This window comes from Antedon bifida, chromosome 7 (assembly GCF_963402885.1).
Source record: "Antedon bifida chromosome 7, ecAntBifi1.1, whole genome shotgun sequence".
NCBI lineage: Eukaryota > Metazoa > Echinodermata > Crinoidea > Comatulida > Antedonidae > Antedon > Antedon bifida.
In genome coordinates, this window is record NC_136232.1 from 12,326,602 (window position 1) to 12,341,147 (window position 14,546).

Consider the following 14,546-nt stretch of genomic DNA (forward strand, 5'->3'; position numbering starts at 1 on the left):
TTAAAAAAAAAATTGTTTTGGAATTAGTCAAAGGATCTTTATTTTAATGACTTCCATTCCAAATATAGGCCTACCCGTAGCCAAGTTGTAAAATAAAACCAAATTAAAAAAATTATATGTGTTTATTCTACTTTGTATTTTTGTAATAAATTACCATTCCTTAACATACAGTAACATAGTATCTATATGAACATTCTAGAATATAGAATTGTTGGATTTTGGTTCGCAAAAGTTATTGTGAAGCTGTTGTTTAAAGTGTCTGAAATTGTTAAAGGTTGAAGTTAATTGAAATTAAAGCTTTGGGGTTATTTTACAACTTCGTGTGTATACATGTCTCAAGGGAGTTCCTAGTGTACTTGCGCTCGGAAACATACGTAATAGGAGTTCGTAACAATTTTACATTTAACGTTTACTTTGAATGCCTCTTTTCACAAAAGAAAATGTTAAGACAATTTTAACTTTTCTGTATTATTTTCAAATTATGTATAGTAAGTACGTGCTTATTTTGCTGTATGTTACGTACGTTACTGACATTTTAATCCAGTCAAAAGAAATAATAAATAATACTACTAATAATAAACTACTATTATAAAGAGGAATGGCACATGTATGACGTTAGGCTACGTAATAAGCATACAGAGAGATTTTCGAAAACTGGCCAAATCGCTAACTATAGCTAACAAATAGCTAAATTTAATTCAATTTTCTTCACTTTTATTGCATCATGAACTTTGATGAAATTGACAAAATATAAAAATAATAAACACATAGGAAAAGTAATTACACATTATGGGTGTAGTGCACATTTAAATTACTCTACTGTACTATGTTTCTGTCAAAGATTTTATACCCTTCGGCTTAATATTTACACCTCTCTGGTTTCTACAGTTTTGAACAGTGGTGAATCTTGATATCGAGGTGAAAGTTCAACAATGACAATCATCACACGACACGGCAGCCGGGCCTAGAAGATGATCCATCATCAACGTGCTCATGCTTTTGACGCGTTGTGTGTTGTTTGTGTGGGTTTCCAAAATTCCACTGGTCCATGTACCTTCAACTTCTCCATCTTTCATCTGTAAGATAAGATTTTGTATGATCAATAATCTTTTTATATACTGTGGAATTATTTGCACGCTGTAAAAAGTTAAATACACGAACGTAATTAATTTAATAAATTAAATGTTTTCTTTTTACAGACCTAACAAAAAGCTAGGCCACACTGCGTTGACACCTGTTGATAGAAGGCCGAATAGTGGTGGTGTGTGGTGTAATAGGATAGGCTTAACTTAATATTAAAAGATGTCTTCGTCACCTTTCTCGGCAGTTGGCAAAGGAGGGGCAGTTGGGATTGGTATTCATAACTTTACAGCTTGTGGGAGAGGAACTGTATTGGCAAATGCTATTCCATCACCAGCCAGTAAATCTCATGTAAGTGTGTACGAAATCATTAATTTGTTATTATCATTGACATTTTATCGTATTCGATTTGGACTTTAATGTTTAGTATAGTTTTTCTGTTGACTTTAATGGAGTATCTTAAGAGTTGAGATTGTTCTCACTCAACGAAAGCCTTGTGTTGTTTAACATTTCTATTTGAATGATTTTCATTTTACCATTTGAATACAAAAAGTACTCAACAAATCTTGACTACAAAAGTTCCCAATCAGATATGCCAATTGTCAACCGTGTGTGTATACTATTAATAAATCAATATTTTTGCACGATGGCTATATAAATGTTAATAGTGTCAACCATACTACTTGATCAGAATTGTATTGCCTAACTTCACATGGATTCCTAAGTGGTAGGTCTTGTCTAACAAATTTGCTACAAACATTCGAAACAGTCACTGAAGCTCTAGATAGTGGTGAAGATGTGGATATCGTATACCTTGATTATATGAAGGCGTTCGATAGCGTTCCACATCGAAGACTAATTCACAAGCTGATAGGCTATGGAATATCTGGTAAGACTATAAATTGGATAGCTGAGTTTCTGGCAGGAAGAACACAGAAAGTAATTGTAAGAAATACAACATCCAAGCCGGTAGATGTAGTGAGTGGAGTCCCACAAGGATCAGTCCTTGGCCCAATCCTATTCATCCTCTTTAAAAACGATCTTCCAGATAAAATTATCAGCGCAGACTTTAACATGTTTGCAGATGATGCAAAGATTATAAAGACCATCAAAGAAAAATCGGATTCAAGAAAACTTCAAATTGATCTTGATAGGGCTCAGGAATGGTCAGAAGACTGACTGCTAAAATTCAATACCAAGAAATGCGAAGTGCTCCATGTTGGCAGAAAGACCGAGAAATCAGAATATTGTCTAAATGGAGAAACGTTATTGGCAGTAAACGAAGAAAAAGACCTTGGTGTTGTCTTCACTAGCGACTGCAGCAGCAGCTAGAGCGACGAATAGTATGAGAACTGTCAAAAGAACATTAAAAAATATTGACAAAGAAAGTTTTCAGGTCCACATATGGAATACTGTATACAGTCCTGGTCTCCTTACTATAACAAAGACAAAGAAATCTTGGAGAAGGTGCAGAGAAGAGCTACAAAGATGGTCAAGTCAATAAGTGATCTACCATATGAAAAAAGGTTAGAATATCTTGATCTTCAACCATTAGAGACAAGAAGACTACGAGGAGATTTGATTGAAGCTTTCAAAATTTTGAAAGGCTTTGAGGATATTGACCCAAAAGATTTATTTAAATTGTCTCACAACATCAGAACCAGGGGACACAGCTTAAAACTATATCGTCCAAAACTTAGAGGAAATCTTATGTGCAGGGTCAACTTTTTTACCATCAGAGTCATACATCACTGGAATTCTCTGCCTGAATATGTAATACAAGCCTCTTCAGTGAACATCTTTAAGTCTAGACTTGACAACTATTTTCGGCTAGAAATGGAATCTAATAGGCACTAGCCTAAACTATTTCCATCAAACATTAAGTGTAAGTGCCTTATCAGCACAGAGAACTAGCCAGGCTCAATGTTGACTGGGCCAATAATAATTATATATTCGTTGGTAGTCAACTGTGCCGATAGCAAATAATTAATATTATATGACAGCAGGGAGGTATGACAGTGTGTAAGATTTGTACAGACCAGATATGGTAAAACAGAAGAAATGTTGTTACTAGATTGTACATCAACACACTAAGCCAGAAGGTATAGTCTGGTTAATTAGCATTAGCTTATACCACTATATTATAATATCTCTATACTTATACCCAGAGTAAACATACCAATAATAATATTTACAGAGGCTCTTTATTCTCTATTTTTGAACTATAGGCCTCTAATAAATTATCTTGACTAAAGTCATCAACAATATAATATGGCCCTAGCTAAAAGTGAAGCATTTTAGTTCAATATTATACTATATTCTTAGCTGATATTCCTTTGTTTTAAAGTATCATTGTTTATACTTCATAAAATAAAATATATTTTATTTTTGTTAATTCATTTAACAAAAGAATTTGGATAATCAAAAGTTAAAAGCAATTTATAGACATTAATTACGGGTTATTAAAGGGTTACCATCAATAAGATATACAGCGTTGAGCTGTAGGTAGTATATTTATTTGTGTTATCTTTTTTGTTATTGTCATTATTTATGCACATGAAAGGCTGATTTAAAAAAAAAATATTTTCATTTTTAACATAAACTGGTGCCAATTTCACAATAATGTTCCTTGCTACTTGCATCTCTTTTCCATCTAATAAACTAAACAAATTCCATCTGTCACTGAAATAATTATTTTTAAATTTTAGACTGATTCAAATTTTCAATTCCCAAGTTATTATTCTTGATTTGAATATTGACATAATTCTGAAAAAAATTAACCTGAAACTGAAAGTAAACATTGTGTGATTTTATTAAAATGATTTAATTTATAATTTCAGAATTATGACCATCATGAACAGTTAGCGAAGCCTGTGTGCAACTGCTTTCGTAGTACATCTCAGGTGATTTGCCAAACTTGTGGATTGATGTTTCATGGTCGATCACGAATGATATGTCCTCAACATCCACAAGTAATTCATCTGATGGATGCAGACAAGTGTCCAAAGTGCCATTCTAATACATTAAAGGAATTTATATCGTCCCCAAAGGCAAAAATAGAAGGTACTACAGAGCGGTGGGACTAATAACTATGTAACCACAAAAACACCTACTTTCTGTAAAGTTTTGTAAAACTATATTTTCAACGTTTGTGTTTCCTGCTATGTTCTCTGGCATTTTAAGATAATATAAATTGTCTCTTGTTAACTGCTAAATATTTTGTTAATTAAGATTTTACACCCAAATAAGTAAACAAATTAAAAGCAGTTTCTCTTCACGTATGTTTGTTGTTTGTTGTTACAAACCCCCTGTTACACACCAAGGATTACCCACTAAGTTTTGTAGACTAGTTTCCAGTGGGGGGTCCTTCTGGTGGTGAATTGGTCGGTACACTTTTTCAAGAGTGTACTGTATTCTGTAATATGCATTTGGTGCACACAGTACAGTTCACTATATACATGTATTCCAACCTGCAAGTTGAAACACACGGAAGAGTGGCGATGGGATTCAAACCGTGTACCTAGCTGGAAACCTATGTTCTTTCACAGTTCAGTGCACAACACACTGACTACCACCAGTTTAGCCAACTGCATTATGCCGCTCTCTGATATATCACCAGTTAATTATATTATTGATACTTACAAGTTAAAATGACTATAGCGAGGCATTTAATGAATATGCAAACTGCCTTAAAATGTGACATGTTTCGAGAAACGCCTAGAGTGCTTATATATCAATAGGACAGGTTGTGTGTAAATAAGTAAGTAATTAGCATAGCTATAGTCATTTTAACTCGTAAGTTTGGTGGTATTATTCATGATTATTGATACTTATAGTTAAACAAAATTAATTTATTCTATTAGTAGGAATGTATTAGCAAAGTTTTTTTTGTACTTCAAATGATTACTTTTGTTAAATAGAAGATGTTTTCTTATTTCCTCCACAAGATGGTGGTGTTTAAAAAGTTATAAATAAAAATAAAAAGATGGGATATTAATAAAGCATTGCTACAGTAAATCAATTCATGCTGAAAATCATAATAATGACTGAATTTAGAAATATTTAATTACTTTTTATTTTAAGTTTGAACTTAAATAATTATGTTTTACAGACTGTTTGTGATGACTAATGTAATGTCTGGGAAATAAAGTCTAACAAACATTTTGAAAACGCTGGGGGCCCAAAATGTTAAGAATGCATGATTTCGACGGCGGCGGCGGGTCGCGCGACACACGAGTCGAGTTCAGAGTTTTTAATGTTTATAAGCTTACAATCATAATAATTATTATTGTCTTGTTTATTTACGTGTTAGCTATGGACGATGTTTGTACTGTTAATAGTATCCTTTTAATAAATGATTATATTGAGGCTAAGCCTGCCTATAAAAAGGGCTAGGCTAGGCCTAGCCTAGTAGCCAGCTCTAGTCTAGGTAGGCCTAGCCTACTAGCTAGCCTACTACTAGGCCTATGCCTAGCCTAACTAAGGCCTACCACCTAGCTAGGCCTAGCTTATCTATAAATCGTTTGTATTTGTGATTTTCTGATAGCCTACTAATATCCGAGGAAGTAGTCGATGATGACTGTTGTTATTATTAGTGTTAAATAAAAAAATATCCATAACATAATAGGAGGCCTAGGCTAGGCCTAAAATAAATGTTTGTTTTATTTAACTGTCTGTTGTGTGTGCAGATATGAGCTTCAATCAAAGAAATTAACATGCTGGCTATGAATGCCTGGTTTGCTTTGGTTATGGGCTTTTGGTCAATTCTATACTTGTTGGATGCATATGCAAAAGTAAGTTTTACACACTTTTTAAGATCTCAGTGGCTGATCTAGGAGGAGGACACTATTTTGTCAGCGAAAACAGCAGTTTTTGGCACAGGGGACACTCACTCTCTCCATCATGGTTCTGGTGGTAGAACAAATCTTCTCGAATACCTATAGCATAAACTAAAAAATAAATAAATAAAATCTGGCTCATGTGCGGCACTAGTACATCTTTCAAGACTAGTAGGGGTTAGTATATACACTGTCATACACGCTTATCATAACTCATCAAGAGGGCCCCTTGATTGTTAGCATTTGCTGTTTAGGGTCACCCTCTATAAATAAGGTGAAATAAATAAATAAAAAATACAAATTTTTAATTACGGACTGTATTGCACATGTCCACAGTTTATCCATGTCTGTATGCGTTGGTAAATGTAAACACAGTTAAAACGACTGATACTAAAATGGCAGTTTGGAAGGACTAGTACTAAAATGGTGTTCATGGGATGGATTGATTTTGTGGTAAGAGACAGTACCACCTCAGCCTCACCATAGTTGGGACTGGGGTAAAACAATATCAACTGTCAGTGTTCTGTTAGTTGCCAAGCACTCGTCTAGTCACTAAAATCTCTGTACCGGATTATCTTCAGAAGGTTTGAAGTAGACTAAGCCATATAGGCATATTATAGATCCCCACTCCAATTTTAGGAATATAGACCTTGGCAAGTAGTTTTCCCTTTTATTACAAACATAGAATTGTGTGCAATGATTCAATGTTGAACTCGGCACTCAATTAATGATTAGTGGTTCCGGTTAAAAAGAAGAATTTATTTAAAAAAAAATGTTTCATTAATCAAGTTGTTAGATTGCACTCGTAATCAATTACAACAAATATATAACAAATTATGGGTTTTTGATTTAAAAGATTGAAAAATATAAATGTTTCCAAGGATCTGCACTGTATTTGTTGAATTTTAGGGTGCTCTTATGGATATGCATGGTTTGCTTATTATATTAGAAAACTGTGAATGAATATAATAAAATATGTTTATCTATATAATTTATTATACTCCACTTACACATTTTGGTCACTTTTTATACATACAGACACATAAACGTTATGGACAACGCTATTGTGAGTTCAAAGAACGAAATGGATTCCAGGTTACAATGGCCCAAGTTCGTTGCTACTCTACTTGCCTCAACCATATTTTTTTAAGGATTGGCCAATGGAAGCCCACAATAACACGAATTTGGTTTACTGGTGGTGTTTGGTTTGGTATTATTGCGATGGTTTCTTCAATTGGCCTTCTCACATGGACATTGGTTAAATCTTTTTCAGTAGAAAAGAAGGAACGGGTGCTGACTCCTGTGGTACAGTATATTCATAGGTTATACATACTGTAAATGGATTTGACACATTAGTCATTTTAACCTTTTCTAAGTTAATATAGATTTGTTTTAATTTCAGATGCCAGGTGTGAATTTACCCCTCAATCAAATTGTGTATTACTTTTCTGTTTTGTTTGTAAGTGGAATTTTTCATGAATTAGGACATGCAGTAGCAGCAGTAAGGTAAGTACAGTGTAAATAACATAAGGTTCACAGCCTGCAAATAATTACTGAAACAGACATTTTAGACATTGTAGTACATTGACTTAAATCTGGTTACTATACTTACTTAAAAAACAAGGTTATTTAAAAAAAAGATACTGATCATGTAAAAGGTATTAGAAGCCTTTCTTCTTTTTTAAGCTCATAATTCTATTCCTTTCTATTTGTTGTTGCAATTTTGTATATTTTCATAAATTACTACTAGTTTTTGTGTTTTTAGGGAACAGGTTGGAGTAAATGGTTTTGGGATATTTTTGCTGGTAATTTATCCTGGTGCTTTTGTTGATCTGCATACAGATCATCTTCATGCTGTGTCTTCTATACGCCAGTTGAGAATATATTGCGCTGGAATATGGCATAATTTTGTTTTAGTTGTTGCTGGTGTTCTTGTAATGTCAACATTACCAACTCTTCTTTCACCCATGTATGTTACAGGAACTGGTGTGGTACTTACTGATGTTGTTAAGGTATGTTAGGATGTATCCTAGTAAAATTTATCTAAAAACCAATACAAAAGTGTGCAATTTGAATCAACATACCCAATTCAAATTGTACAATGCTGACATTCAGACTGATAGAATTTACCAATGACATAATGGGCCCTAGAGTGATAGAATTTACCAATGACATAATGGGCCCCAGAATGATATAATATAGCAATGACATAATGGGCCCCAGAGTGATAGAATTTACCAATGACATAATGGGCCCAGTTCAGACTTATATAATTTACCAGTGACATAATGGGCCTAGTTAAGACTTATAGAATTTACCAATGACATAAGGGCCCAGTTCAGACTTATAGAATTTACCAATGACATAATGGGCCCAGTGAAGACTTATAGAATTTAATAGTGACATAATGGGCCAAGTTCAGACTTACAGAATTTAACAGTGACATAATGGGCCTAGTTCAGACTTATAGAATTTACCAATGACATAATGGGCCCAGTTCAGACTTATAGAATTTACCAATGACATAATGGGCCCAGTTCAGACTTATAGAATTTACCAATGACATAATGGGCCCAGTTCAGACTTATAGAATTTACCAATGACATAATGGGCCCAGTTCAGACTTATAGAATTTACTAGTGACATAATGGGCCCTTGAGTGATAGAAGTTCAGACTACTTATAGGGTTAGGGTTATAACATAATTAATCACTCTTTTATTCCTCATAGAATTCTCCAGTGTTTGGTGCACATGGTCTCCAGACAGGCGACTATATTAATGCTCTAAATGGTTGTCCTGTGAACAGTATTGAGGACTGGAGTCGATGCATGGGGGCTATTGTTTATTATCCTGCACCAGGTTATTGTATGCCTATTGGTAAACTACAGCAAATGAGTCACACCATACCGTGTAAGTTATCTATTCAGTTAGCATGATGCATGGGGGCTATTGTTTATTATCCTGCACCAGGTTATTGTATGCCTATTGGTAAACTACAGCAAATGAGTCACACCATACTGTGTAAGTTATCTATTCAGTTAGGATGATGCATGGGGGCTATTGTTTATTATCCTGCACCAGGTTATTGTATGCCTATTGGTAAACAACAGCAAATGAGTCCCACCATACCGTGTAAGTTATCTATGCAGTTAGCATATTCGTTGTCCTGGCAATGGTTTCCTTAACAATGCGCATCCCCTGTTGATCATATCATGTTCTAACCTTAATTTTATGTGTTTGACATATAGTGCCTCTCTCCACTACATTCTGAAAAGAAAACTATAAATTGTCAGCCTCAAGAATACAATATGATCTATATATGGTCCAGCTAACTTGTAGATCCATAAACGTTACTGACAAAAGTAAACCTATTTTATTTGATAAATAAAAGATTTTGTATTTGATGAAAAAGGTATTGATTGATTGGGTTCAGTTCCGTGTACATTTTTTGTTACCTCGATTTGTGAAAAATTCAAAATTATTTCAATTTTAATTAATTTATAAGAGGTAATTTATATAGTTACAATTTTTATATTTGTAATATTGTATTTCTCAAATTGCACAACTTTATTTTATTAGTATTTGTTGGATATGGTGGACATCCTGAATGCTGTAGCAATTCAAGTGTATCAGACTTATGTTTCAGCTATGAAATTGTTTCAGATGCTAATAATAAAGAAAAGGTAAAAATTATACTGTTTATTATTAAATAGGGTCTGTCTATCTATGCATAGGGCATCTAATCAAAATATGACCATGTATCCACTGTACCTGTGCATAGGGCATCTATTATATTAATATGATTTATAAAGCACATGTATCCACTGTATATCTACCTGTGCATAGGGCATTCAATAATAATATGATTTATAAAGCACATGTATCCACTGTATATCTACCTGTGCATAGGGCATTCAATAATAATATGATTTATAAAGCACATGTATCCACTGTATATCTACCTGTGCATAGGGCATTCAATAATAATATGATTTATAAAGCACATGTATCCACTGTATATCTACCTGTGCATAGGGCATCCATTAATAATATGATTTATAATGCACATGTATCCACTGTATATCTACCTGTGCATAGGGCATTCAATAATAATATGATTTATAAAGCACATGTATCCACTGTATATCTACCTGTGCATAGGGCATCCATTAATAATATGATTTATAAAGCACATGTATCCACTGTATATCTACCTGTGCATAGGGCATTCAATAATAATATGATTTATAAAGCACATGTATCCACTGTATATCTACAGTACCTGTGCATAGGGCATCCATTAATAATATGATTTATAAAGCACATGTATCCACTGTATGTCTACCTGTGCATAGAGCATCTAATAATAATATGATTTATAATGCACATGTATCCACTGTATATCTACCTGTGCATAGTGCATCTAATAATAATAATCTGATTTGTAAAGAACATGTATCCACTGTATATCTACCTATGCATAGGGCATCCAATAATAATAATATGATCATGTATCCACTGTATGTCTACCTGTGCATCATAGGGCATCTAATAATAATAATGGTTAGGGTTAAGCCCTGGTACTAGCAATGAACCTGTCTGGTTAACTGGAAATTACATTTTAACCTTCAAAGTTGTATATTTTCAGAGCTATTCTTGTGTAGAAGCTAGGCCTGTGACAGAACAGCCCAGATGTCAAAAGAACAGCGATTGTCTTGCTGCAAGAAGAACTGTGTGTGTTCATCCTTTTTTAGACAAGAGTACTAAGCTTATTAAAATCATGAAAAGCAAAGGAAAATCAGTGTTATATGTTGGGGATCCTTATTTGTTTGGTCATTCAGGTAATTCTTTAATTTCTGTATTTATCTAGTACTTCATTTTTTTTTACCATTTAATTTTTCGTCCATTCTCAACATATGAGGGATTTTTTTAAAATTATGTATGATATTTTATATAATATATTGGATAAAGGCCCCTTAATACTAGATCAATGATAAATAGATATACAGGCATATTTTCGTCAAAGACAGTATTAATGCTTATTCTATAGTTCTGCAATGAAAACTATGCTAAACGCATGTTTATTTATCATCGATCGTTGTAGTCCTAGATAAATGGGCCTTAATGAATTTAATTTTCACTTTTTTTCTTTGACAGTGAGTGTCAGTAATTATATACCAAAGTATTCATTCTTACCACTGTCTCTTCCAGATGTAATTGACCTTTTTTGCAGGTAGGCTTTTTAACTTGTAATTATATTTCATGTTTAGATAAAATAGTTTGTTGATTATGTTGTTAAACACCGTATTGCATGAACCACTAGGAATCTGGTTTATTGTATTTCTTGTACTAAATGTAAATCTTTTAAACATTAATGTTGCATGAAACAATACACCCCTTCCCTCTATTTTTTGGTTAGGTATACATGAGTGATGCTTGATATGTTTATTTTGTTAGATATCTCATCTCACTATCTGGAGCTCTGGCTATCCTGAATGCTGTGCCATGTTATGCCCTTGATGGCCAGTACATTCTCACCGCTTTTATAGACTATGCTTTGAAAGTAGTTTTGCCAAACAAAGGAGATCGGGAATCTTTGCAATTCATAACATTACTTTTTGGTACAATACTGCTGGCATTTAATATTCTACTGGCTCTTTGGACACTATTTGTCACCTGAAATCTCATTATGAATCATTTTATGAGATTTTTTAATGAACAACTAAAAATACAGAAAGCTCAAACATTTGTATTTTAGACTGAGTAAATTGTATATTTTGTAGACAATAAACAATTCATAGTAAATGATTCTGTTAATAGTTTCTGTTAATATTTCTACCGCATCTCACCCATTATCTACTCATCAAATTTTAATGAAGGAATATTATACTTGAATAATTGAATAAATGAAAAATGCATAGGTGTTAAATGGATATCAGCTAAATGTCAAGTTTAATGTTATGTCACAATGTGCTAAAAACTAAACTGTACTAACTTACTACACTAGAATAGATAATACAATTAATAACTAGACACTATTTTAGCGTCGTGCGTTTGCGTGCAGATAATGTCCGAGTGATAGTATAAAACAAATGCATGTTTTATATTCGTGTAATGGTACAAATAATGGCATTTGGTGAATGATGGAAGGTTATATTTCAACTCGGCTTGCGCCTCGTTGATATATAACCTTTCATCATTCACCTCATGCCATTATTTGTACCATTACACTCATAAACATTCATTATTTGTTTTATATAACATCTAAATAGATTTCTGTCATTTGAATCAAATAAAAGGTAGGCCTAGCCAAGGGCAAGGCCTACATTTTATTCACATTGATTAAAACAGTAACATTTGGTTTTTAATAATGATGTAAATAACCGGCGTGAAGTTGGTTACTTATTATTCGATATTCAATTTTTTGTGTGAAGTTGGTTACTTATTCGACATTCACATTCACATGTATGGGGCGCAAAATGTGTAATGATTTAATTAAATGATTTTATACTTACGGCTTGGACCGGGGTGACGATACATGGGTTGGGGAAAGTAGGGTCCAGTCATTTAAGAAAAATACCACTTGCCCCGGTCCATGCCGTCTAGCTGTCATTTTACGCCATTTTAAAACGATACTACAATTTAAGGTTTTTTTTTTTATAAAATGCAATATAAACATATGATTTATAGGGCTATAATTACGTTATAAACGGCATGGACCGGGATGACGATACATGGGTTGGGGCAAGTAGGGTCCAGTCATTTCAGAAAAATACCACTTGCCCCGGTCCATGCCGTCTAGCTGCCATTTTACGCCATTTTAAAACGATACTACAATTTTACGTTTTTATAAAAAATGCAATATAAACGTATGATTTATAGGGCTATAATTACGTTATAAACGGCATGGACCGGGATGACGATACATGGGTTGGGGCGAGTAGGGTCCAGTCATTTCATTTGATATTGCTTAAAGTAGCAGTTATATGGCATGGACCGGGGACATCACTTGCCCCAACCCAAGTATCGTTATCTCAGTTCTAGACGTTTATGTGTATAACATTTTAACTCATGTTATATAACTAAACAATTAGTACCTATTTGATATTGCTTAAAGTAGCAGTTATATGGCATGGACCGGGGACATCACTTGCCCCAACCCAAGTATCGTTATCTCAGTTCTAGACGTTTATGTGTATAACATTTTAACTCATGTTATATAACTAAACAATTAGTACCTATTTGATATTGCTTAAAGTAGCAGTTATATGGCATGGACCGGGGACATTGCTTGCCCCAATCCAAGTATCGTTATCTCAGTTCATATGTTTATGTTTATTCAATATATAAAAAGATTCAACATTTTAAAGTTGTGTTACAATCCATAATTATACGTTTACATTACTAAACGGCTTAATACGGGGTGACGGTGCATTGGTTGGGGTAAAGTAATTCCCTTGGTCCACGGTGTCTAATGGCTACTTTAAACAATATTTACAACACAAATACTACGTGATACATTGGTTCAGGCCTAATATTATAGATATTGGGATAATGTTTGGACCACATGTGCTGACTGCTGTCCTAGAAGCTATCTAACAAATATACAAGGTAGCCTGGTTGTTCACCTCTTTGGAGGGTGAATGATGAACTTCTATCGTACAGATCATCTTGCGTCGTATGTTACCCACGTGTCCCCTTCCCTCAACCTACATTTGAAATGTGATGTCGTATGTATCGTAAACGCCTGTAGCGTATATCTGTATTAGGGAAAACATATTTTGTTAGAGTTATCTTCTTTTTTTTCTCTGTAGTGGTTAACCACCACCTTTATACATTCAGTCTTTCATACCTATTTTATTCATATTTCATTTTCGTACTATTTTTTCTCTTATCTCTTTAAGAGTTACAGTGTATGTACTGTTCAATGTTAGGGTGTAAATATAGGAACACTTCGGGATCATTGAAAGTAGGCATATATGGTATACCAATTAGTGCCTTGTGTTCGCTTCTAGAATTTTCCATTATTCGGATTTCCCTAATCACTTTCTGTTACAAATTTCTAATGCAAAAATCGCGGATTACTCATCTTGTGATATATATTCTTTGATTCAGGGCATGGCTTAGTTAGACACGTTTTTGGTAGTTGACATGTGTGGCCGCACCGTCAAACACTATAGCTTGTCCCCGTTGTTTATTGTATGAAGTTAATGGGGACTGAGACGAGATTGAACATTCTACTAGAATAAGGTATATAGGCTAACAAGAGTCATGGCTTAATATACCAACCTTTGTTCTTTAACGATTATCACCTCTTGATAAAACAGTGTAATCGTAGACGTTCCTTCGTCTTCATCGCTTACGTCGGTACTTATTATGCTTACTACAGGATTGATGAAACGTATTGGAGGGACTCAGGACTCTGAAATTTGTAAATACCCGTGCACTCCAAATTCTTTCTCCGTTGCATTTCCTGTTTATTGTCAAATAAAAACTACGTAATATTTTTAGGGCAGTATATATTACACGTATGTCTACAGCAATTAACCATTTTTTAGATGTTAAAATTGCTATAAAGCTGTTTTATCTGCTATGAAGTTGGATTGTCATTGATGTCGCTGTTGGGAT

At 33.8% G+C, this 14,546-nt stretch overlaps 2 protein-coding genes across 4 annotated transcripts; both read left to right on the plus strand.

The window, feature by feature from the left end:
- Positions 1-950: 950 nt before the first annotated feature.
- On the plus strand, positions 951-4,185 carry LOC144847904 (uncharacterized). The gene is made up of 3 exons (XM_078704481.1): positions 951-1,078; positions 1,200-1,431; positions 3,921-4,185. Exons 2-3 carry the CDS (start codon positions 1,303-1,305, stop codon positions 4,164-4,166), a joined length of 375 nt encoding a protein of 124 aa, XP_078560607.1. The 5' UTR covers positions 951-1,078; positions 1,200-1,302; the 3' UTR covers positions 4,167-4,185.
- A 306-nt stretch (positions 4,186-4,491) lies between these two features.
- On the plus strand, positions 4,492-11,726 carry LOC144847903 (membrane-bound transcription factor site-2 protease-like). Of its 3 annotated transcripts, XM_078704477.1 has the most exons (11): positions 4,492-4,724; positions 4,917-5,419; positions 5,769-5,873; positions 6,957-7,223; positions 7,321-7,424; positions 7,684-7,930; positions 8,648-8,828; positions 9,498-9,601; positions 10,567-10,759; positions 11,076-11,151; positions 11,376-11,726. In XM_078704477.1, exons 3-11 carry the CDS (start codon positions 5,796-5,798, stop codon positions 11,596-11,598), a joined length of 1,473 nt encoding a protein of 490 aa, XP_078560603.1. In that variant the 5' UTR covers positions 4,492-4,724; positions 4,917-5,419; positions 5,769-5,795; the 3' UTR covers positions 11,599-11,726. The 3 variants fall into 3 exon arrangements, with proteins under 3 accessions (XP_078560603.1, XP_078560604.1, XP_078560605.1); XM_078704478.1 differs by having other exon boundaries at positions 4,492-5,419; positions 5,760-5,873; XM_078704479.1 differs by having other exon boundaries at positions 4,492-5,419; positions 5,771-5,873.
- The last annotated feature ends 2,820 nt before the right edge of the window (positions 11,727-14,546 follow it).